The sequence below is a fragment of the Thunnus thynnus genome, chromosome 12 (assembly GCF_963924715.1).
Source record: "Thunnus thynnus chromosome 12, fThuThy2.1, whole genome shotgun sequence".
In the NCBI taxonomy this organism is placed as follows: domain Eukaryota; kingdom Metazoa; phylum Chordata; class Actinopteri; order Scombriformes; family Scombridae; genus Thunnus; species Thunnus thynnus.
This window is the reverse complement of record NC_089528.1, coordinates 33,686,356-33,708,453: the sequence shown is the minus strand read 5'-3', so window position 1 is coordinate 33,708,453 and position 22,098 is coordinate 33,686,356. Positions and strand designations below refer to the sequence as shown.

The 22,098-nt window shown below is 42.7% G+C and overlaps 2 protein-coding genes across 2 annotated transcripts; one reads left to right on the top strand and one right to left on the bottom strand.

The window, feature by feature from the left end:
- Positions 1-155: 155 nt before the first annotated feature.
- Positions 156-6,809, bottom strand: LOC137194830 (oocyte zinc finger protein XlCOF6-like). The gene is made up of 4 exons (XM_067607001.1): positions 6,610-6,809; positions 5,323-5,470; positions 4,281-4,828; positions 156-3,438 (listed from the first exon to the last, which is right to left on the bottom strand). Exons 1-4 carry the CDS (start codon positions 6,643-6,645, stop codon positions 2,647-2,649), a joined length of 1,524 nt encoding a protein of 507 aa, XP_067463102.1. The 5' UTR covers positions 6,646-6,809; the 3' UTR covers positions 156-2,646.
- Positions 6,810-6,975: 166 nt separating this feature from the next.
- ttc19 (tetratricopeptide repeat domain 19) lies at positions 6,976-14,688 on the top strand. Its single transcript, XM_067607002.1, has 11 exons — positions 6,976-7,914; positions 8,247-8,425; positions 8,557-8,648; positions 8,767-8,877; positions 9,915-9,953; positions 10,063-10,119; positions 10,324-10,385; positions 10,490-10,584; positions 10,882-11,045; positions 11,302-11,464; positions 14,038-14,688. The coding sequence occupies exons 1-11, from the start codon at positions 7,808-7,810 to the stop codon at positions 14,202-14,204; spliced, it is 1,236 nt and encodes a 411-aa protein (XP_067463103.1). The 5' UTR covers positions 6,976-7,807; the 3' UTR covers positions 14,205-14,688.
- Positions 14,689-22,098: the final 7,410 nt, after the last annotated feature.

The window sequence follows — 22,098 nt, the reverse complement described above, 5'->3', positions numbered from 1 at the left end:
ACTTACTGGAATTTGTGTGAATAACTTCGTCTCTCTGTCTTTATGTGCTTTGAATACACAGACACAGTTGGCAGCTGGCTGGTTGCCGTGGTAACCTGAATGTCAGTGGATGCAGGTGTAACCCTGTCTGAACCTGCTAAAAAGACACACTCATGTTCTGCACATCATTTGGCTTTTATTGACAAACAGAAGAACATAAAGACGCAGCTTTAACGAGTCACATGATTCACTGGGTTATATCAAGGACTCGTTAGCACATGTCCAGAGTCCAGACCAACGAGTCAGAGACACAGCTGTGACTCGAGTCCTTCTGTTAGTGAGTTCACTGAAAGCTTGAATATAAACACTAACAGCTGAACAGTTCTTAACCAGCTTCATGATGCTGGATGTTCCACTCATTTCAACCTGCCAGCCAATCAAAAACCAGCATGACAACATGACACATGGCGCCCCGAACTGATGACCTCTGACCCCTGACCTGAGGTCAGCTGGACTGTAACTTAATGAATATAAAGAACAAAAGAAAAAAGAAAATGTTCTGTTCAAAACAAAAAAAGTTGTTTTAACACATATGACCTCACACACACGTACGCACACACACACACTCACACACACGTACGCACACTCACACTCACACACACACACTCACACTCACACACACATATACACACACACACACACTCACACACACACGTACGCACACTCACACTCACACTCACACACATATACACACACTCACACACACATATACACACACACACACACTCACACTCACACACACACTCACACTCACACTCACACACACATATACACACACACACACTCACACTCACACTCACACACACATACACATATACACACACTCACACACACATATACACACACACACACACACACACTCACACTCACACACACACACACATATACACACACACACACTCACACTCACACACACACACACACACATATACACACACACAGTGGTGACGTCGGTCTTAATGCGATGTGCAGAAGTTGATTTCATGTTGTTGTCATGACGACGTTCACGCAGCTGTTTGGTTTTTCTTCTCTGGAGTGTTTCTGACGACAAAAAGCTGCAAACAGCAGAGTCGTTGTTTCTTAGTGTTTCTTCGTTAATAATAATAATAATAATAATAACAATAATGTGTTTTATGTAAAATCAGAAGTAGACCGACTGATGAGAAATCCGTTGGGAGGTTTTCAATCACTTGTGTCATTTTCTATAAGACAGAAAAGTCAGTTGTTTGTGAGTGTAAACGTCTAAACCGTCCTCCACATGTTGCATCTCACATGATCCAAAACCTGTTTTTTCACGCTTGTGTGTGTTTCTGAAAAGGAGACTGCCCATTGGTCCAAAGGCCCGAAAACCAAACACCCGCTGCTCCAAATACACAGTCTGGCCTTCCTGCTGCCCAGACTGTTAACATATGAAGTTTAATGGATCCCAGATCACCGCTGAACATCGCCTCCTATTTTACAACTCATAACCTGACACTGACTCAGGCTGAGGTCTGGTTGGGTTTAGGCACAAAAACCACTTGGCTGGGGAAAGATCGTGGTTTGGGTTAAAATGGTCACTTGTATGTCAAAAAACACTGAAGCCCCTTTCACACATGCATTCTGTCCCTGAAATGTTCAGGAACATTTCTTGCATGGGGTCATGTGTGAATGGGAGCAGGGATCCGTATTCAGGAAAACCTGTACCGCCAGTTTCCCACATCAAGACCCAGTAACATTCCAAGGAAAACGCTGGTTGGCTTTGTTGTGAGTGAAAGCTGTAACGTTGCAGGGACGAGCACGTAAAACGTTCATCTGACGAAAGACGCTTTCACGTGGAGCGAGTGAACCAATCACAGGACTCCGCTGATGACGTAGTTGAATGTGCGACTTACTGACGGTCACCCTGCGGATGCTTTCGTAGCTGATGTGATAACTAACAACTATTCAAGTTCTTTTGTTTGCAAACAAGCTGCTTTTTTCAAGAATAGCTGGAAACTTGTTCATAATACATAAGAGGAACATCGGCAACAGACAAACACGGCTCCTCACTGCCATGTTCCTGAAAATAATAAGAGACGTCTTCCCCCGCATACACGCGTCCGGCCTTCTTCTTCTTCTGGTGACTTTTATGGCGGTTGGCGTCCGTAAGTGTTGCATCACCGCCATCTGCTGGACTGTCCCTCGCCCATCTATTCCAGCACTGCCATGTTAATGTGTGAAAAGACGGAAATGTTCCTGAATGTAGCTGCATATGTGAATAATGAAAATCACCAGCGATGCCTGAAAGGTTATTCCAGTGACTTACTGGGAACTATATGTGACAGAGGCCGAGGATATTTTCAGAGCAATGGGCTTTTGTTTTCGGGATAACTGGCTGTCAGACTAATGGGCTTCTGGTCCAATGGGAAGGTTGTCAAACTACTGGAGTTTCAGAATAATGGGCCACTGGACCGATGGCAGGGCACCTACTGGAGAATGAGCTTCTTTGTTGCTCAGCAGCTTGGTGCAGAAGAACTAAACAAACAGTTCATAAAGCAGCTTTTGGTGTAAAGAGTCACAAACACTTTGGAATGAGATTAACAGGAAGCTCGAGCAGCACCAGAACTTTGTGTTTCAGAGGGCCGCTCACTCGGCCGGCTGGTGGTCGGTGAACCTCTTCAGGTGGTAGCGCAGCACTCCTTTGGTTTTGAACGTTTTGCCGCAGCTGCAGGCATGCGGCCGCTCACCGGTGTGGTCCAGCTGGTGGATCCGCAGCAGCGAGCTGGTGAAGAAGAACTCCCCACAGGTGAAGCAGTAGTGGCTCTTCTCTCCGGTGTGTTTGGCTCTCTGGTGGCTCAGCAGCGAGCCCGACGTGATGAAGCTCTGGCCGCAGTCCTGGCAGCTGAACGGACGCTCGCCGGTGTGGATCCTCTCGTGCGCTCTCCATGAGTTGTGGTAGGAGAAGGACTTCTCGCAGTACGAGCACTGGTACAGCTTCTCCTTGGTGTGGCTCAGTCGATGCACCTTCAGGTAGTGGGCGATGGTGAAGCTCTTTCCGCAGTCGGTGCAGGTGAACGGCTTCTCACCCACATGGAACAGCGTGATGTGGGACCTCAGGTGGGACGACTGGGTGAACCTCTTCCCGCAGGTGGTGCAGAGGAAGGGCCTCTCACCGGTGTGGGTCACCATGTGCGACTTCAGGTGCGGCGACTGGGTGAACCTCTTCCCGCACTCTGTGCACTTGTAGGGCTTCAGTCCGGTGTGTGTGCGGTTGTGCAGCTTCAGCCCCTGCAGGCTGGAGAAGCACTTGCCGCACTCGGTGCAGTGGTAGGCCTTCAGGTCCTCGTGGGTCCTCTGGTGGCAGCGCAGGCCGCTCAGCAGCTTGAAGCCTTTGCCGCAGGTCGGGCATTTGTGTGGCTTCCTGTTGGAGTGCGTCACCTGGTGGTAGAGACGGGTATCATTAAGATTTTGTCGATACTACAACTCTTATTGATACTCTTGTCGGTTCTTTTTCATTACTTAAGAATTGCTTTTAAAAATACATATTAATTTTTAAAAAGAATACATTCAGAACAGGATTAGAACTGATTTATATATAACTAACTATTGTTTCTAGAGCAGCAACAGTAATGTTTACAACAGCAAAGTCATTATAAACACAATAATATCTCACTGGAAACTAATCTAACATGTCAGTAAAATGAATAATATTCCTGACATCAAAATACTGAGTGAAGTTGAAGACCTGCTGGTGGGGGGCGAGAGCTTGTATTTCATCACCATCGCAGCATGAAGGAAGTGATTACATGTTACTCTTCATTGGTGGTAATTTTTTTTTAAAATTTGCATTATTTCCCTTTGCTTGCAATTTTTCCCGCAATTTTACCTCAAAAGACCAAATAAAACATTGCAAATTGTGTCGCAATTTTTAAGAAAAGCTGCTGCAAAATCAAACATTTTTGGCAGCAATAATACAAAAAACAAATCCTGGAGGGACTGGGTAAGTTACTCTTATTGGCTTCTTACTCTGGAAGGTTTTATTGCGCTTACAGTAACAAGTGTAGTTGTCATCAACTCGAGTACAACGTTATCTTCACTTCAACTGGTCCACTGTCTCCACCTCACCGCTGTCAGCTCTGAGAGCAAAGGCTGGAGTGCTGCGACCATAAGTTATACCAAAATAAAGTACCAATGAAAGAACCGACCTTAAAAATACCCCGGTATCTTAAAATTTTAAAACCGGTTCCATTTCAGAGCCAGGTTTCAGGGGGCGTCCCTACCTGGTGGACTTTCAGGCTCTGAGGGTTGGCGAAGGTCTTCTTACACTTGCTGCAGGGCAGCAGCTTCTGGTTCCTGTGTGAGCGGCTGTGGAAGTTGAAGCCCTGGTAGGAGACGAACATCTTGTTGCAGATCTTGCAGTGGTAACACTTCTCCCCCTCGTGTGTCCCCAGATGCTCCGTGAGCTCATCGTGCCCGGTGAACCCATCCCCACAGAACCAGCACTTGAAGGGTTTGGTGCCCGAGTGCGTCCGGTGGTGGGTCTTCCAGTCGCGCTTCAGGGCAAAGGTCTTGTCGCAGTAGGAGCAGCGGTATGGTTCGTTGCGGTCGTGGATCTGCTGGTGGATGACAAGGCTCAACAGGGTTGGGTAGGTCTTGCCACACTGCCAGCACTGGTTCGGTTTCTGGCCTTGGTGGACTCTCAGGTGAGCCTCCAGGTGAGACGACTTGTAGAAACCTTTCTTACACTCAGGGCAGTAGACCATCTTCCTGCCTGTGTTGGTTGGGTGCTGCTGCCTCGGTCTGCGGCTCCAAAGCTGTGGGTGATCGTCTGCCAGCAGGGAGAGATCAGAGGTCACGTTAGGCTGAATAAGGTGAGTTTATTAATACAGTACATCTCAATTAAAGTGCTTTACATAAAACATAAAAAGGCATCAAGACAGTCAGCTGAGTGCTGACTTTTAATTGCTCTTCTTTGGCTCCAAAAACAAGTACTTCAGTTTTATCTTCAGTTGAAGAACATTTGGCACATCCAATCACTGATTTGTTCAGTGCGTTTTCTCAGTGACCGTTGAAATCCCCTGGTGATATGGTTATGTAAATCTGTGTGTCGTCTGCATAATAAGATATTTTGTTGTTTTGGAGCCTTGGGGAACTCTGCATGTCATTGTTGTCTGCTCAGATGTTTGGTTGCCTAAAGACACAAAAGTCCTTCAAGTAGGATTCAGACCAGTTTGGTGTTGTGCCAGAAAACACCACCCAGTTTTCCAGTCGGTCTAGTAACATGTCATCTGTCGCCCTCTGATGTGAGTCATGAGACCTTACCCAGAGACAGAAAGTCCCGCCCCTCCAGCCACGCCCTGCAGTCTGTCAGTTTGACTGACAGCCTCTTCAGCACCGGGTACGACTGGATCTCCACGTCGCCGTCTGGTTCCATTTTGATCCGAATGTTGCCGAGTTCTTCAGCTGCATCCTGAAATTACATCGATTGATAAAGATGAAGACACTACATTTATGGTAACTATAAAAAAGGAATTTCACCAAATTATCCTAAATGTAAAACTCATGTAGGTACGAGACCGCACTGCTTGTAGGAATGTAACAAAATTCAGTTAATCTGGAGGGAAATATGGGGGAACGTCAGTACAGCGAGGCTTGGAAACGTCCCCGACTCTCTTGAACAATTTCAAGAATCAGTTTGATCACTTTTATTGAGGAAAGGCGGAGAAGTGTGACGCGGAGGACCCTCATACACTGGGCATGAATTGTAAAACAATTGTCAAACATTTTATTGACAAAGTGATTATTGATTGATTGAAAAAACAAATCATCAGCTGGAGCCATATTTACTAACTCATTGATCAACACTTTAATCAATAATCAAAGTCCAAAGTGACATCAAAAAATGTCAACAGTCCCAAAATAATCAGTTTAAATGATATAAAACTGAAAATGCAAATGCATTATAGAAGCTGACGTTGGAGGGAGATTTTTATTTCATAATTAACTTATATGATTCATTGGTGATCAATACTTCAAAGCCTCACGTTGTGTCATTATTGATTAATGAAACGCTGGTATGATAAGTTGTGTTGGGGCTTCAGGAGAGCCGCAGGCCTCCACAGCAGAGTCTGAACCAAACTCCGTTAGGAATCTGCTGGTTTTAATTTCTCTGCTCATCAGCAGAAACACGCACACAGACAGACGAACATCTTCTGCTTCTCTCACATGTTTGTGATCTGTTCTTCAGTTCGGGCGACACCACGTTCATCCAAACTGAAACCTGCTGCCTGTTTTCACTCAAACTTCGGCTAACTGAGCGAGCAGCGAGGCGAACAAACCTCGGCTACCCGAGCGAGCAGCGAGGCGAACAAACTTCGGCTACCTGGGCGAGCAGCGACACGAATCTTTTCGGAATCTCAACCCCTTTAAGCGAAGAGGAGTTCTGTTCAGCTGCAGCCGAACGAACCGGAGGACAGTAACAGTAAAACCCGTCTGTGTGTGTGAGCAGCGCGCTTTGTTCTCTCTGCTGTGTTTTCTGAATGGAGTCTGGCGGCAGCTTAGCTCCGTTAGCTCGGCGGTGCTAACAGCTCCGCGGGGCGGTGTGTTTACCGGTGAGGCCCGCGGTGAGGCCGGGCCGGGCTCCATCCCGCCGGATCAGCTGCTCTACGAAGGTCCGACGGGGTTCGGTGATAAAAACGGGTTCAGTTCTGGTCCGGAGCCGCGAACAGGGGCTGCTGCACGGTCCCAGCTGTGCACTTCCGGGCCAAAGTTCATCCCCCGCCCCAAAAAAACCCAGGAGAGGTGAAAATATGTCTTTTTTTGGTAAACTTTATTGAGTACATAAAAAGAACATGAAGTTAATTCTTATGAACAAAATGCCACAAAAATACCAGAAATAGAACATTAAGAAATAATAATAAAGAATTTTAAAAAATGAATAGAAATGGAAGAACTGAATCAGATTCTTCATCACCTGAGCAGGATGAGGATGATGGTCATGTGTGCTGAAATGCACCAAATGTAAAGGATGTACAGCAATGAAAGAACAGTAAGTTGTGATGTTCCTGTGGATATTTCTCTGCTTTACCTTCGTACTGTTTCAAACTGTACAGCGGAGGAATGAACATCTGGTTTACATGTTGATAGTTCCTGTAAAAGCTGAGCTGACAGACAGTCAGGAAGAAACTGACACACAGACAAACACAAATGGAGGAAAAGCATCAGAAACAGACATTAATCCAAAGGAAGGAAGCGACACCGGTGGAGGTGGAGACACGTTCATGTACACAGCATCTGAGACATCAAAGAGCAGCTGCTTTATAACAGTCTGACTTTAGACCTCATATGAACAGTAGAAGAAGAAGGTTTCAGATTGTTGTAGGTTATTCTTTTCAGTCTCTGTGTTTTTATTGCATGTGTGCAGGAAGTTGAGTGACAGTGAGTTTCAGTTCATTCTTCCATCTGTTGGTTTAAATGTTTACATCTGTGAATAAAGTCTTTACAAATTCAAGTTGTTTCATAGAAACAGGAAGAGGTGATGGACTGATGACGTCATTCAACATTTTAAACGTCACTTCTTTGGCTTCAGATGAAACATTTCCTGTCCTCTTCATTTCAGCTGATTCATTGTGTTGATAAAACTAAATTAAACTGACAGCTAACAGCGCGGCCTCATCACTGACGTCATGCAGGTGTGCAGATTCACCTGTAAAACTCTCCAACATGTGAGCAGGTGTCTTCCGGTGCTTTTATTTTGAAGACGTCGAGTCTTACCTCGTGACTTCCGCCCGTTATGTAAACAGAGAAGATGGCGGCGTCCTGTCTGCACCGCGTCGTCCTCAGTCAGACTCTGAGCGGGTTCAGGTCTGCAGGATCCTGCAGGATCTCAGCTGGAAGCAGGTCTCACCTGAGCAGGTGCCCCCCCCCCCCCCCCCCCCCCCTCCGTCACTGTTACCTCACTGTTGTTTATTTAGTTTGTTTATTGTGAAATGTTTCTGCTGATGTGTTTGAAATAAATATCAATAATTTGTTAAATATCAAAGTATCTGAATGAAAAAATACCGATAAATCAATAATCAATCATCTTGATCCTCTGTTCTATGTATAGTAATCATTGATTAGGACAGAACTGATCAATGATGTAATGTTAAGGATCAGCTGTTTATGGGTGTGATGATGTTTCACTTTAATAAGAAGTGTAAAATAAATTGATTATCAATAAATAATAATAAAATCAAACCTGTCAGACATCAGAGCAGCACCTCTGTGACATCACAGCCAGTGGCGGGAAAGCACTCGGCCTGCTGGGTAAAAGTGAGCGGACATGAGTCCATCGGGAGAAACTTCCAGAACACACAGAGCGGAGGAGGAAGAGGAGGAGGAAGAGGAGGAGGAGGAGGAGGAAGAGTACTGTGGGCAGCAGTTGGTACGTTCAGTCACCAAACTTCAACCAGAAAGTTTCATATTTCAGACTTTGTTTTCTGCCAAAACCAGAAGCTGCTCCAGTCAGAATCTACTGGTTTCCATCAGTGTCACATGTTCATGTTGTGTCTGCAGGTTTCTCCCTGTTCAGCAGGACTGATGAAGACCACCGCGATGAAGCTCAGAGGAAAGAGGACGAGATGATTCTGCTGCTGAAGAGGGCGAAGGTACCGAGAGCAGCAACTCTACTCACTCCTGTTATTTAAACATCCTGCTGCAGAGATCAAACACCTGTGTGTGTGTGTGTGTGTGTGTGTGTGTGTGTGTGTGTGTGTGTGTGCGCAGCTCAGTGTGTATCGGGGTCAGCTGCAGGCTGCGTCTGGTTTCCTGCATCAGGCCGTCGTTCTGGCTCATCAGACCCACAACAACCAGGCCATCATCTACACCTACAGCCAGGTAAACACCTGCAGAGGAAAAAGTACTCTGATCCTGTACTGCAGTAAAAGTACTAATACAGCAGTGTAAAAATACTCCATTACAAGTAAAAGTCCTCTGTGAAAAATCCTCCTGCAGTAAAAGTACATAAGTATTATGAGCTTGATGTAGTTAAAGTATTGCAGTAAAAGTACATAAGTATTATGAGCTTGATGTAGTTAAAGTATTGCAGTAAAAGTACATAAGTATTATGAGCTTGATGTAGTTAAAGTATTGCAGTAAAAGTAGTGGTTTGGTCCCTCTGACTGATATATTATTATATATGACATCATTAGATTATTAATAGTGAAGCATCAGTGTTAGAGCAGCATGTTACTGTTGTAGCTGCTGGAGGTGGAGCTAGTTTACACTACTTTATATACAGTTAGCTAGTTTAGTCCAGTGGTTCCCAACCTAGGGGTCGGGCCCCTCCAAAGGGTCAGCAGATAAATCTGAGGGGTGGTGAGATGATTAATGGGAGAGGAAAGAAGAAAAAACAAAGTTCTGATACACAAATCTGTTTTCAGTTTTTGGACTTTTTCTCTAATCTTTGATTTTTGCTGAAATATTGGATCATTTGAACATTTATTGAAATGAAAGCATGTGAGAAGTTTAGAGGGAAAAATCACTATTTGGTGGAGCTGTTAACAACTCATAGACATGTGAAATGTGACCCCGACTACACACTGCTTTTTGTAAGACGTCAAAAGCCAAAAAGGTTGGAAACCACTGGTTTCATCTTTAACAATGTGTTGTATTTTAAAAGCTTGTTATATTATCCATTGTGTCAAATCTTCATCTGAAAAGTAACTAAAGCTGTCAAATAAATGTAGTGGAGTAGAAAGTACAATATTTCCCTCTGACATGTAGAAAGTAGCATCACATGGAAATACTCAAGTAAAGTACAAGTACCTCAAAACTGTACTTAAATACAGTACTTGAGTAAATGTACTTAGTTACTTTCTATCACTGCTCACCTGTATCTTCCTCTCTGTGACCTTTGACCTGTGTTTCCTCAGATGGCGAACCTTGCCTACGTCCAGGGTCAGCTGGACAGCGTGAGTACCGTCCAATCACAGCTCAGCTATTTCATATTATTGTCACCATGGCAACAGTAGTAAAACAGTAACTGTATGACATCATCATCATCGTTCTTCCTCCTCTCAGGCGGAGAAACTCTTCAAAGCAGCGATGAGCTTCATGCTGTCAGGAGGAACGCCACAGGTGTGTGTGTGAGTGTGTGTGAGTGTGTGAGTGTGTGTGAGTGTGTGAGTGTGTGAGTGTGTGTGAGTGTGTGAGTGTGTGTGAGTGTGTGAGTGTGTGAGTGTGTGTGAGTGTGTGAGTGTGTGAGTGTGTGTGAGTGTGTGAGTGTGTGTGAGTGTGTGAGTGTGTGTGTGATCTGTTTTCTGACTTCCTGTCTGTTTCCAGGACGACAATGCCGTCATTGAGATGTCTCTGAAACTCGCCACCATCTACGCTGAACAGAACAAGTAAGACGACGACTTCACTGTTCATTTGACAGGCAGCTGGTGGAGGTCAGAGGTCACTGACGTGCGTGTGTGTGTGTGTGTGTGTGTGTGTGTGTGTGTTTGAGGGTGGAGCTGGCGGAGCATGGCTTCAGGTTCTGTATGGAGTCTCTGGAGGCCAAACTGGAGAAACAGAAGGACATCCCAGCAGAAGAGCAGACAGGTGAGACACACCTGGACACACAGTCACACTGATTGTTTGTATTTTTATAGCAGTTTTAACTTTTTATATAAAACATTTTATTTCCAAACATGTAAACCATGTGACAGTCAGTTTACACTTCTGCTGAAGAATATTTCATCCTTCCTTTTTGCCCCGCCCACCACCTGCTGTCACACCCAAACTGATTGACAGATGTTGAAATACTGCAGACACTAACGAGTTCTTAAAGCTGTCTGCTGGAGCCTGACTGCTTTGATGTTGTTGACATTTTTTTGTGGTTGTTGTTGTTGTCGTCAGAGGAGCAGGAGGATCTGAGGAAGAACACCCGCCTCCTGCTCGGTCTGTGTTTGGACTCACGGGCTCGATACCGAGCATCAACGAAGCACCTGAAACAGGCCGGACAGGACTACCAGAGCGCCCTGAACATCTGCCGCCAGGAGCAGGGAGAGACACACCCACAGGTACGCCTACAGGTAGACACACCCACAGGTACGCCTACAGGTAGACACACCCACAGGTACGCCTACAGGTAGACACACCCACAGGTACGCCTACATTTAGACACACCCACAGGTACGCCTACAGGTAGACACACCCACAGGTACGCCTACAGGTAGACACACCCACAGGTACGCCTACATTTAGACACACCCACAGGTATGCTGATTCTGCAGTGATGAGGAGAGGAAGTGATGTCATCGCTGTGTTTCCTGTCAGACACTGGTGCTGATGAGTGACCTGGCCACCATCTTGGATCTGCAAGGTCGCCATGACGACGCCCTGGTGCTGGTGCAGCAGGCTGTGGATCTAAGCCGCTCAGCCGGACACCCGGACCAACATGTGCTGCTGGGAAACATGGCGGGCATCCTGCTGCACACAGGTGAGAGGTCAAAGGTCAAACTTCTTCATTCTCCTGAGCTCAGCCGTTCACATGGTCGACCATAACATGACGCACATTTTTCCCAAAGATGGTTTCTGTCATTTTAGTTTGTTCTTATCACGCTGATGTTTGTTCAAGTGCTCATTTTTCTGATCAGTTTGTTTTTAATTAATTATTTGATGATATAAAAAGGGGTGTGATGTCTTGATTGACAGTTGTGATTGACAGCCGCCCTCAAACTTCCGTCAGACGAGCCGAGTGACCGCAGCAGTTTCTGATGAAAGACGCTAATGTACGTTTTCATGTGTGATTCACTGCCAGCTGTAGCAGCTGCTTACTGGCTGGTTTTGGCTGGTTTACCTCCATCGCGGCTCCTGAGTTCACTCGGCTCTCGGCGGCGGGACAGCTGTCAGTCAAGTTGAGGGGGCGTGACTAACAGTCCTTCATCCGGTCCCCTGACTCTACTGTGCAGACTCTGGTTGCAAATGACATCACACAAGCAACATGGCAGCTCCCAAAAATGCCATATTTTGGCTTCGCTTTGCATAATGGTAGGGAGTAGAGCTGAGCAACCTCCGGGGCTGTAAAATGAAGCCAACAGGAAGTGCCAAAAACTGCAGTTCCTCGAACGACCACTTGACCCCATGTTAAAACGTCCAACTTTACAGCAGAAATAAACATGTTTACAGCCTGGTACAAACAACGGTTTTGGTCTCTAAAGCTAATTTCCTCTTTCATGACGACTGTACGGAGGGTGAATGTTTTTATAACTCACCCGTTTAAATTTTATTAAGCTGTAAAGTTCTGTATAATGAAGGACATGGCTGCTTTGAGTGACAGGTCCGCCAGCCGCTAGGTGGCTTGTTTCAGCCATTCGGCCACGCACTGCCAAGATGGCGACGGCCGGAGCGGCTCGCTCTGAGCTTCAAAACCGCTCTTCAGAAACCAACGAGTGACGTCACGGCAACTACGTCCATAATTTATACAGTCTGTGGTAGAGACGCGTCGTCCATCTTCATATATATACATATACACCAGGCGAGTAATTCGACTGAACAGGCGCCATTTTTGAGTCTGGATCCAGTTCTTATATACATCCGTGGTCGTGCCCCACTGAAGTAAAACATTGGATGTCCAAACATTTTCTGTAGCTGACTCAGAATCAGAGATAATAATAATGTGTCCCTCTGGCCTCAGTAGCAGCATCAGGAACAGTCTCTCATCCAGTGTTTGTGCTTTATCCACTAATGTGAAAACAGAGACTGAAACTTCTGCATATGTTTCAACTCTCAGTCATCTTTGATGCTCAGGTGACTGAAGTCCTGCTCTGTTTAATTGAGATATTTAACTAATATCTATAACTATATCTCCTCCAGACTCGACTACTGCAGCACACTTTATTCAGGTCTAAGTAGGTGAAACATCCAAAGACTACAACTTATATAAAACACTACTGCCAGGCTTTTAAAGGACTGTAGCTGTTTAAAAGAATAAAACTGATGTTTTGGATGGATCAGGGTGATTACTCACTTCTATCTCCTCGCTCTTTTTAAGTTATTTGAACTTGGCGGCTGCAGAGCGAGCGGTGTTGAGGCGGTACTCTTTACTACATCACACCAGTAAATCAAATCAAATCAGCAGAAAGCTTCATCATGAGCCCGCCGCCGCCGCCGCCGCCGCCGCCGCCGCCCAGCGCTACGCTGAGAGTTTACATAACTTCTGTAGTCACAGTTTGCATCACAGCCGGATGACGAGCAAAGCACACTGGGAGTGTTTCTGGTTGTTCAGCAGCTGAAAAGTCTTAACAGCCTTCCAGAGGACGGACATTTACATCTGGAACAGCTGAAATTAATTTTTGGAGACAATCTTCCCTCTGTTATCGGCGAGTGGTTGTGTGTGTGTTCTGCACATTTTACAGCTGACTGTCTGCTTAACGAAACTCAGCACGCCGCAGGATTTTCTACTTCATAGACGCTATATACTGTCTTACATCTGCAGCTGCAGACATTACTGCAGGTAAACATGCTGCTGCTTTCTTTCGGTCTTATTCTGATTGGCTGGGGGGGAGGTGGGGGGGGCACGCCTCCAGCCAGTCAGAGTAGGTGCTTATTATTAATGCAGATTTTGGCCTTGGTGCCCCAATAAATTTGTATTTAACAAAGGCCAAAGTGGCCTCACCCAAAAAGTCACTTAATTCCAGGCCTGGACTCAGTATTTATAAAAATGACTTTGAGAATGCCAGACGACCTCTGACCTGCTGGACCTGAGTCTGATCTCTGCTGTAGATCTTCAGCAGCACCTTTAACGGTTCCTCAGGCTGCAAACTCAACATCTTCTTTTAAATCTCTTCTTAAAACTCATTTTTATCTTCTGGCTTTTTCTGAACTGACACTAATTTGTGTAACTTTTCTGAGTTATTTTATCTTTATTGATTTTTATATTCTGGATTTTATTTACTTCTTGTTTTTACTGTAAAGCACTTTGTAACTCTGTCTTGAAGCTGCTGTAAATAAAGTTATTATTATTATTATTATTATTGTTGTTGCAGTTATTTTGTGTGTCTGGTCCATCAGGTCGGCTCGAGGACTCGGTCCGGTTCTACCAGGAGGCTCTGAGTCTGGCCCAGCAGGCAGGAGACCAGGAGGCTGTGGACCACATCCATGAGGGACTGAAGGAAGTGAAGAAAAAGAGGAAGGAGGAGGAGGAGAGGAAGGAGGAGATGAAAGAGGAGGAGAGGTGAAGAAGAAGAGAAAGGAGGAAGAGGAGGAGGAGAAGGAGGAGGCTGCAGAGGAGAGACAGACCTTCTGGTTCTACTTCAGTGTTTGTCTCTGCCATCTCTCTGAGTCCATCTCTGTGTCAGAGGAACAAACTGTGTCCACACTGATTCTGGGTCCTACTGGTTCCTACTGGTTCCTACTGGTTCCTACTGGTTCTTACTGGTTCCTACTGGTTCCTACTGGTTCCTACTGGTTCTTACTGGTTCCTACTGGTTCCTCCCTGTTCCTACTGGTTCCTACTGGTTCCTACTGGTTCCTACTGGTTCCTACTGGTTCCTCCATCAGGACAAAATGTCATCTTGTTCATGTGAAATCAGGTGTCAATGTTGTTAAATAAACTGAACTTTCAGTATAATTAACTCATAAAGATCCGATAAATGTTTGTTTTATCGTGTTTGTGTAAAACTGAAGTTGCTGAACAATCTGAATAAATCCGTCTGAACACCATCAGTCAGTTTGTTCTTTACGGTCCACATGTTCAGCTCACCTGTCTCATGTTCTACCTGTGAGACTTGCTTTCATTCATTCATTCATTCAAAGTTTATTTAAGATTCTTAGAGGAATCATTGAGGGTCACAATGATGGTGAGATTACAACAGACAGACAAAATCAGTTCCAACAGTTCCAGGCAGGTACTTGACAGTTATTAAGTTCCTAAAGTGTTCACAAGGTTTAAGTGTGTTCAGTGTGAGATTCCACGAGTCTGCTGCACAAACACTAAAAGTCCTTCCAACATCAGTCCTGGATGTGATGTATGATGCTCTTCATCTGAGCAGGTCTTTATAGATAAACAGACACTGATGGTTACTGTGTCTGTCAGCCAGAGAAACCAACCGACCTCATCATAAAGAACACTGTGGTGAGTATCTATCAGCAGTAATAAACCTGAGGGCTGAGTGATGAACACAATCTGAAGGCAGCAGCGTGTCTGTAAATTACATCCCATAATCCAAATCTGACAGGAAAGTCCTCTTCCTACAAATCAAAGGGAAGCTGGTTTTGTTTCTGTGCAAAGAGCCAACAAGGTTGCTGATGTGATGTTTAAATCTGTGGTCCTGGGTTGAGTCAGATGCCAGGATACCTGTATCATACCCATACTGTTGGGACTACATGTGGACCACAGTTTACCACATGTTTCAAGACTCCAAGAAACCTGAGCCCTGGGGGTTCGCACCCAAAGTGTGAAGCTCCACCCATGGATCCAGGTTATCAAAACTAGAGATTCCCCTCTCAGCTCTCTGATCTCTTGTGTGGCCTGCTCACAGCAGACACACACTTTCTTCTTTACGGCAGAAGACGCGAGAGCCTGCCTAAGACTCAGAAACTAAGTTCCCTTGTGCCAGCAGCTAACACACAAGTCTGCTGGCCAGTTTAACAAGTACAGGAGCTGCGAAATGGAGTTAGCTTGCCGCTAACTCTACACAAAGGAGTGACCTGGGCCCTCTGCATGACTGGAGTGCTGTCTCCCCAGCAACGCCTGCATCTTTCAGCCTCAGAGCCAAAGCCTTCTCAGCCTGACTCACCCACGGATTCACCAGCTACAAAGCAGAACACCACAAAGCATCTCTCCCTTCATGGACTGGTAACAACTGGGCATAGCCTAGCAACACAGTGAAGCATAGTACGGCTAAGCAAGAATGTTTAACTCAAACAATGTACTGTACGTGTATTGATTTGGTTAAGGTTATACATTGAAATGTTGTTGTGATGTCCTTGTTGCCTATAGTCAGGTTACTGCATAGCCACACCGCTAGGTTAATGTTAGCATGCTTAACACATGTTACATCCAGTAACTAGGCCTTACATGCAACTAACCTCATTTTAACCTGGCACCTTTAGCATACACCAGTTGGCCTTGAATAGAGAACCACACAGTTAAGAGGTTAAAACCTAGTTTGGCAAACTTTGGTTCAGGCAGCACATGTGGTTCAAGACACCACATGGTCTGGCCTTTTATCTCTGCAGTTCCCTTTATCAGCCAAATTGTCGGCATGCCATGTGCTCAGTCACCAGGTGACTGCAGCCATCTTGCTATTGTCTTCCCTACACACGCACACACACACACACAGACACACACACACACACACACTCACACTTGTATATAGGAACACTTAGCTAGATTAGTATTGTGTGTTGCTTTTACCCTTTTGTTAAATAAAAGGTTTTGGATATACCTGTTGTCTGTTTTAATGTTGCACAAGAATGAGTTTTGCCAACCCCTGCTCTGTAAAGAACTCCAAGTCCTTCAACCATAACAAACTACTGATATGGTGATTATCTTTGATAATCGTTAATTATTGCTGATAGCCAAACTTGTAGCCACGGCCCAACAGTACCATACCTGTACCATACCCGTACCATACCCATATCATACCCATACCATACCTGTATCATACCTGTATCATCTATCTCGTATCATACCGGTGTCATACCCGTATTATACCTGTGTTATACTTGTGTTATATTTGTATTATACCTGTGTTATACCTGTGTTATACCTGTATTATACCTGTGTCATACCAGTATTATACCTGTGTTATACTTGTATTATACCTGTGTTATACCTGTATTATACCTGTGTTATACTTGTGTTATATTTGTATTATACCTGTGTTATACCTGTGTTATACCTGTATTATACCTGTGTCATACCAGTATTATACCTGTGTTATACTTGTATTATACCTGTGTTATACCTGTATTATACCTGTGTCATACCAGTATTATACCTGTGTTATACTTGTATTATACCTGTGTTATACCTGTGTTATACCTGTGTTATACCTGTATTATACCTGTGTTATACCTGTATTATACCTGTATTATACCTGTGTTATACCTGTATTATACCTGTGTTATACCTGTATTATACCTGTGTTATACCTGTGTTATACCTGTGTTATACCTGTGTTATACCTGTATTATACCTGTATTATACCTGTGTTATACCTGTGTTATACCTGTATTATACCTGTGTTATACTTGTATTATACCTGTATTATACCTGTATTATACCCGTGTTGTACTTGTATTATACCTGTGTTATACCTGTGTTATACCTGTATTATACCTGTGTTATACCTGTGTTATACCTGTGTTATAGTTGTATCATACCCGTATTATACCTGTGTTATACCCGTGTTATACCTGTATTATACCTGTGTTATACCTGTATTATACCTGTATTATACCTGTGTTATACCTGTATTATACCTGTGTTATACCTGTGTTATACCTGTATTATACCTGTGTTATACTTGTATTATACCTGTATTATACCTGTATTATACCTGTGTTATACCTGTGTTATACCTGTATTATACCTGTGTTATACCTGTGTTATACCTGTGTTATAGTTGTATCATACCCGTATTATACCTGTGTTATACCCGTGTTATACCTGCGTTATACCTGTGTTATATCTGTATTATACCTGTGTTATACCTTTATTATACCTGTATTATACCTGCGTCATACCCGTATCATACCCGTATTATACCCGTGTTATACCCGTGTTATACCTGTGTTATACCCGTGTTATACCCGTGTTATACCCGTGTTATACCCGTGTTATACCTGTATTATACCTGTGTTATACCTGTGTTATACCCGTGTTATACCCGCGTTATACCTGTGTTATACCTGTATTATACCTGTGTTATACCTGTGTTATACCTGTGTTATACTTGTATTATACCTGTATTATACCTGTATTATACCTGTGTTATACCTGTGTTATACCTGTATTATACCTGTGTTATACCTGTGTTATACCTGTGTTATACTTGTATTATACCTGTATTATACCTGTATTATACCTGTGTTATACTTGTATTATACCTGTGTTATACCTGTGTTATACCTGTGTTATACTTGTATTATACCTGTGTTATACCTGTGTTATACCTGTGTTATACTTGTATTATACCTGTGTTATACCTGTGTTATACCTGTGTTATACTTGTATTATACCTGTATTATACCTGTGTTATACCTGTGTTATACTTGTATTATACCTGTGTTATACCTGTGTTATACCTGTATTATACCTGTATTATACCTGTGTTATACTTGTATTATACCTGTATTATACCCGTGTTGTACTTGTATTATACCTGTGTTATACCTGTGTTATACCTGTGTTATACCTGTATTATACCTGTGTTATACCTGTGTTATACCTGTGTTATACTTGTATTATACCTGTGTTATACCTGTATTATACCTGTATTATACCTGTGTTATAGTTGTATCATACCCGTGTTATACCTGTGTTATACCTGCGTTATACCTGTGTTATACCTGTATTATACCTGTGTTATACCTTTATTATACCTGTATTATACCCGTGTTGTACTTGTATTATACCTGTTATACCTGTGTTATACCTGTATTATACCTGTGTTATACCTGTGTTATACCTGTATTATACCTGTGTTATACCTGTGTTATACCTGTATTATACCTGTGTTATACCTGTGTTATACCCGTGTTATACCCGTGTTATACCCGTGTTATACCCGTATTATACCCGTGTTATACCTGTGTTATACCTGTGTTATACCTGTGTTATACCTGTATTATACCTGTGTTATACCTGTGTTATACCTGTATTATACCTGTGTTATACCTGTATTATACCCGTGTTGTACTTGTATTATACCTGTTATACCTGTGTTATACCTGTATTATACCTGTGTTATACCTGTGTTATACCTGTATTATACCTGTGTTATACCTGTGTTATACCTGTATTATACCTGTGTTATACCTGTGTTATACCCGTGTTATACCCGTGTTATACCCGTGTTATACCCGTGTTATACCCGTATTATACCCGTGTTATACCCGTGTTATACCTGTGTTATACCTGTGTTATACCTGTGTTATACCCGTATTATACCCGTGTTATACCTGTGTTATACCTGTGTTATACCTGTGTTATACCTGTATTATACCTGTGTTATACCTGTGTTATACCTGTATTATACCTGTGTTATACCTGTATTATACCCGTGTTGTACTTGTATTATACCTGTTATACCTGTATTATACCTGTGTTATACCTGTGTTATACCCGTGTTATACCTGCGTTATACCTGTGTTATACCTGTATTATACCTGTGTTATACCTGTGTTATACCTGTGTTATACTTGTATTATACCTGTATTATACCTGTATTATACCTGTGTTATACCTGTGTTATACCTGTATTATACCTGTATTATACCTGTGTTATACCTGTGTTATACCTGTGTTATACTTGTATTATACCTGTATTATACCTGTATTATACCTGTGTTATACTTGTATTATACCTGTGTTATACCTGTGTTATACCTGTGTTATACTTGTATTATACCTGTGTTATACCTGTGTTATACCTGTGTTATACTTGTATTATACCTGTGTTATACCTGTGTTATACCTGTGTTATACTTGTATTATACCTGTATTATACCTGTGTTATACCTGTGTTATACTTGTATTATACCTGTGTTATACCTGTGTTATACCTGTATTATACCTGTATTATACCTGTGTTATACTTGTATTATACCTGTATTATACCCGTGTTGTACTTGTATTATACCTGTGTTATACCTGTGTTATACCTGTGTTATACCTGTATTATACCTGTGTTATACCTGTGTTATACCTGTGTTATACTTGTATTATACCTGTGTTATACCTGTATTATACCTGTATTATACCTGTGTTATAGTTGTATCATACCCGTGTTATACCCGTGTTATACCTGCGTTATACCTGTGTTATACCTGTATTATACCTGTGTTATACCTTTATTATACCTGTATTATACCCGTGTTGTACTTGTATTATACCTGTGTTATACCTGTATTATACCTGTGTTATACCTTTATTATACCTGTATTATACCCGTGTTGTACTTGTATTATACCTGTTATACCTGTGTTATACCTGTATTATACCTGTGTTATACCTGTGTTATACCTGTATTATACCTGTGTTATACCTGTGTTATACCTGTGTTATACCTGTGTTATACCCGTGTTATACCCGTGTTATACCCGTGTTATACCCGTGTTATACCCGTGTTATACCTGTTTTATACCTGTGTTATACCTGTGTTATACCTGTATTATACCTGTGTTATACCTGTGTTATACCTGTATTATACCTGTGTTATACCTGTATTATACCCGTGTTGTACTTGTATTATACCTGTTATACCTGTGTTATACCTGTATTATACCTGTGTTATACCTGTGTTATACCTGTATTATACCTGTGTTATACCTGTGTTATACCTGTATTATACCTGTGTTATACCCGTGTTATACCCGTGTTATACCTGTGTTATACCCGTGTTATACCCGTGTTATACCCGTATTATACCCGTGTTATACCCGTGTTATACCCGTGTTATACCTGTGTTATACCTGTGTTATACCTGTATTATACCTGTGTTATACCTGTGTTATACCTGTGTTATACCCGTGTTATACCCGTGTTATACCCGTGTTATACCCGTGTTATACCTGTGTTATACCTGTGTTATACCCGCGTTATACCTGTGTTATACCTGTATTATACCCGTGTTATACCCGTGTTATACCTGTGTTATACCTGTGTTATACCTGTATTATACCCGTGTTATACCCGTGTTATACCTGTGTTATACCTGTGTTATACCTGTGTTATACCTGTATTATACCCGTGTTATACCCGTGTTATACCCGTGTTATACCTGTGTTATACCTGTATTATACCTGTATTATACCTGTATTATACCTGTGTTATACCTGTGTGGCCATTCAGGAGACAAACACAAAGAAATAAAATAAAACTCAGTAAAATGATAAATTTCAGTGAAAATATGAAATAATATTAATGAAAGTGAGAAGCTGAAACCTGCTTTCATGCAAACAACAAACTGAAAAGTTTAGTCAGGATCATTTAAACCTTTATTTGTGTTTTACTGTTAAACTGCTGCAGTTTCAGAGTTAATGATGATGAAAAGAATCAAATCTGACAAATGAACACAAACATGTTTGTTGTTACTTCACTGTAACATGAACATGACGTGTTTGTTTCCACACAACATTCACAGACTGTAACTGACAACGTCCTCAGTCTGTCTCACACTGACTAAAGTTCATATACATGAAAAGTATGACTTCATGGTTTTTGTCCAGAATGTCTCTATGGCGACTGATTCATGCTGACAGGATTAATGCACATGTACATCATAAAGAACACAATAACACATGAATACAAACATCACTCTCTGAAGGACAGCTGCAAGTTAGTGTGTGTGTGTGTGAGGGGGGGGGGGGGGGGGGGGGCAGGTTCCCACAGAGCGTGACGCAGGTGAACTTCCTGTTGTGTTTACTGAACATGTCAGAATAAAAGCAGAAAGATGACAGTCAACAAGCAGCAGAAAGAAACCAAAAACAGGAGATTAACACACACACACACACACACACACACACACACACACACACACACACCGTGGGAAACACACACATGCTGTTTAGAGGATTTTGAGGTAAACACAGCTGTGGACGATCAGCTTCTGAAACGTTATTTTTAGACTTTTGATGAAAAGATGAGAATATTAATTTATTGTGCTCATTAGTTTATCTACATTTTAACATCAGTGTTCGCTCAGCAGATAATCTGCAACTCTTTGTTCTGACAATCAGACAATTAAACACTTTAAACAAGTGAGAAGTAATCAGTAAAAACATAGATTTTAAATATTGTGTAAGCAGCTCAGTGACCAGACAGTCACAGATCACAACAGTCTCAGTAGTTTCATAACTCCTAAAACACGATGAACTGTAAATCTGTATCTGTGCGTCTCATTT

Bases quoted from the DNA above. Each gene is read 5' to 3' on its own strand.
- LOC137194830 (XM_067607001.1), bottom strand. From the start codon at position 6,645: ATGGAGCCCGGCCCGGCCTCACCGCGGGCCTCACCG. The intron at 4,829-5,322 runs GTAAGGTCTCAT...CCCTGCTGGCAG, and splicing joins GCGGGACTTTCTGTCTCTGG to ACGATCACCCACAGCTTTGG. The intron at 3,439-4,280 runs GTAGGGACGCCC...CTCTACCACCAG, and splicing joins AGAGCCTGAAAGTCCACCAG to GTGACGCACTCCAACAGGAA.
- ttc19 (XM_067607002.1), top strand. From the start codon at position 7,808: ATGGCGGCGTCCTGTCTGCACCGCGTCGTCCTCAGTCAGACTCTGAGC. The intron at 7,915-8,246 runs GTGCCCCCCCCC...CAAACCTGTCAG, and splicing joins AGCAGGTCTCACCTGAGCAG to ACATCAGAGCAGCACCTCTG. The intron at 8,878-9,914 runs GTAAACACCTGC...GTGTTTCCTCAG, and splicing joins TCATCTACACCTACAGCCAG to ATGGCGAACCTTGCCTACGT.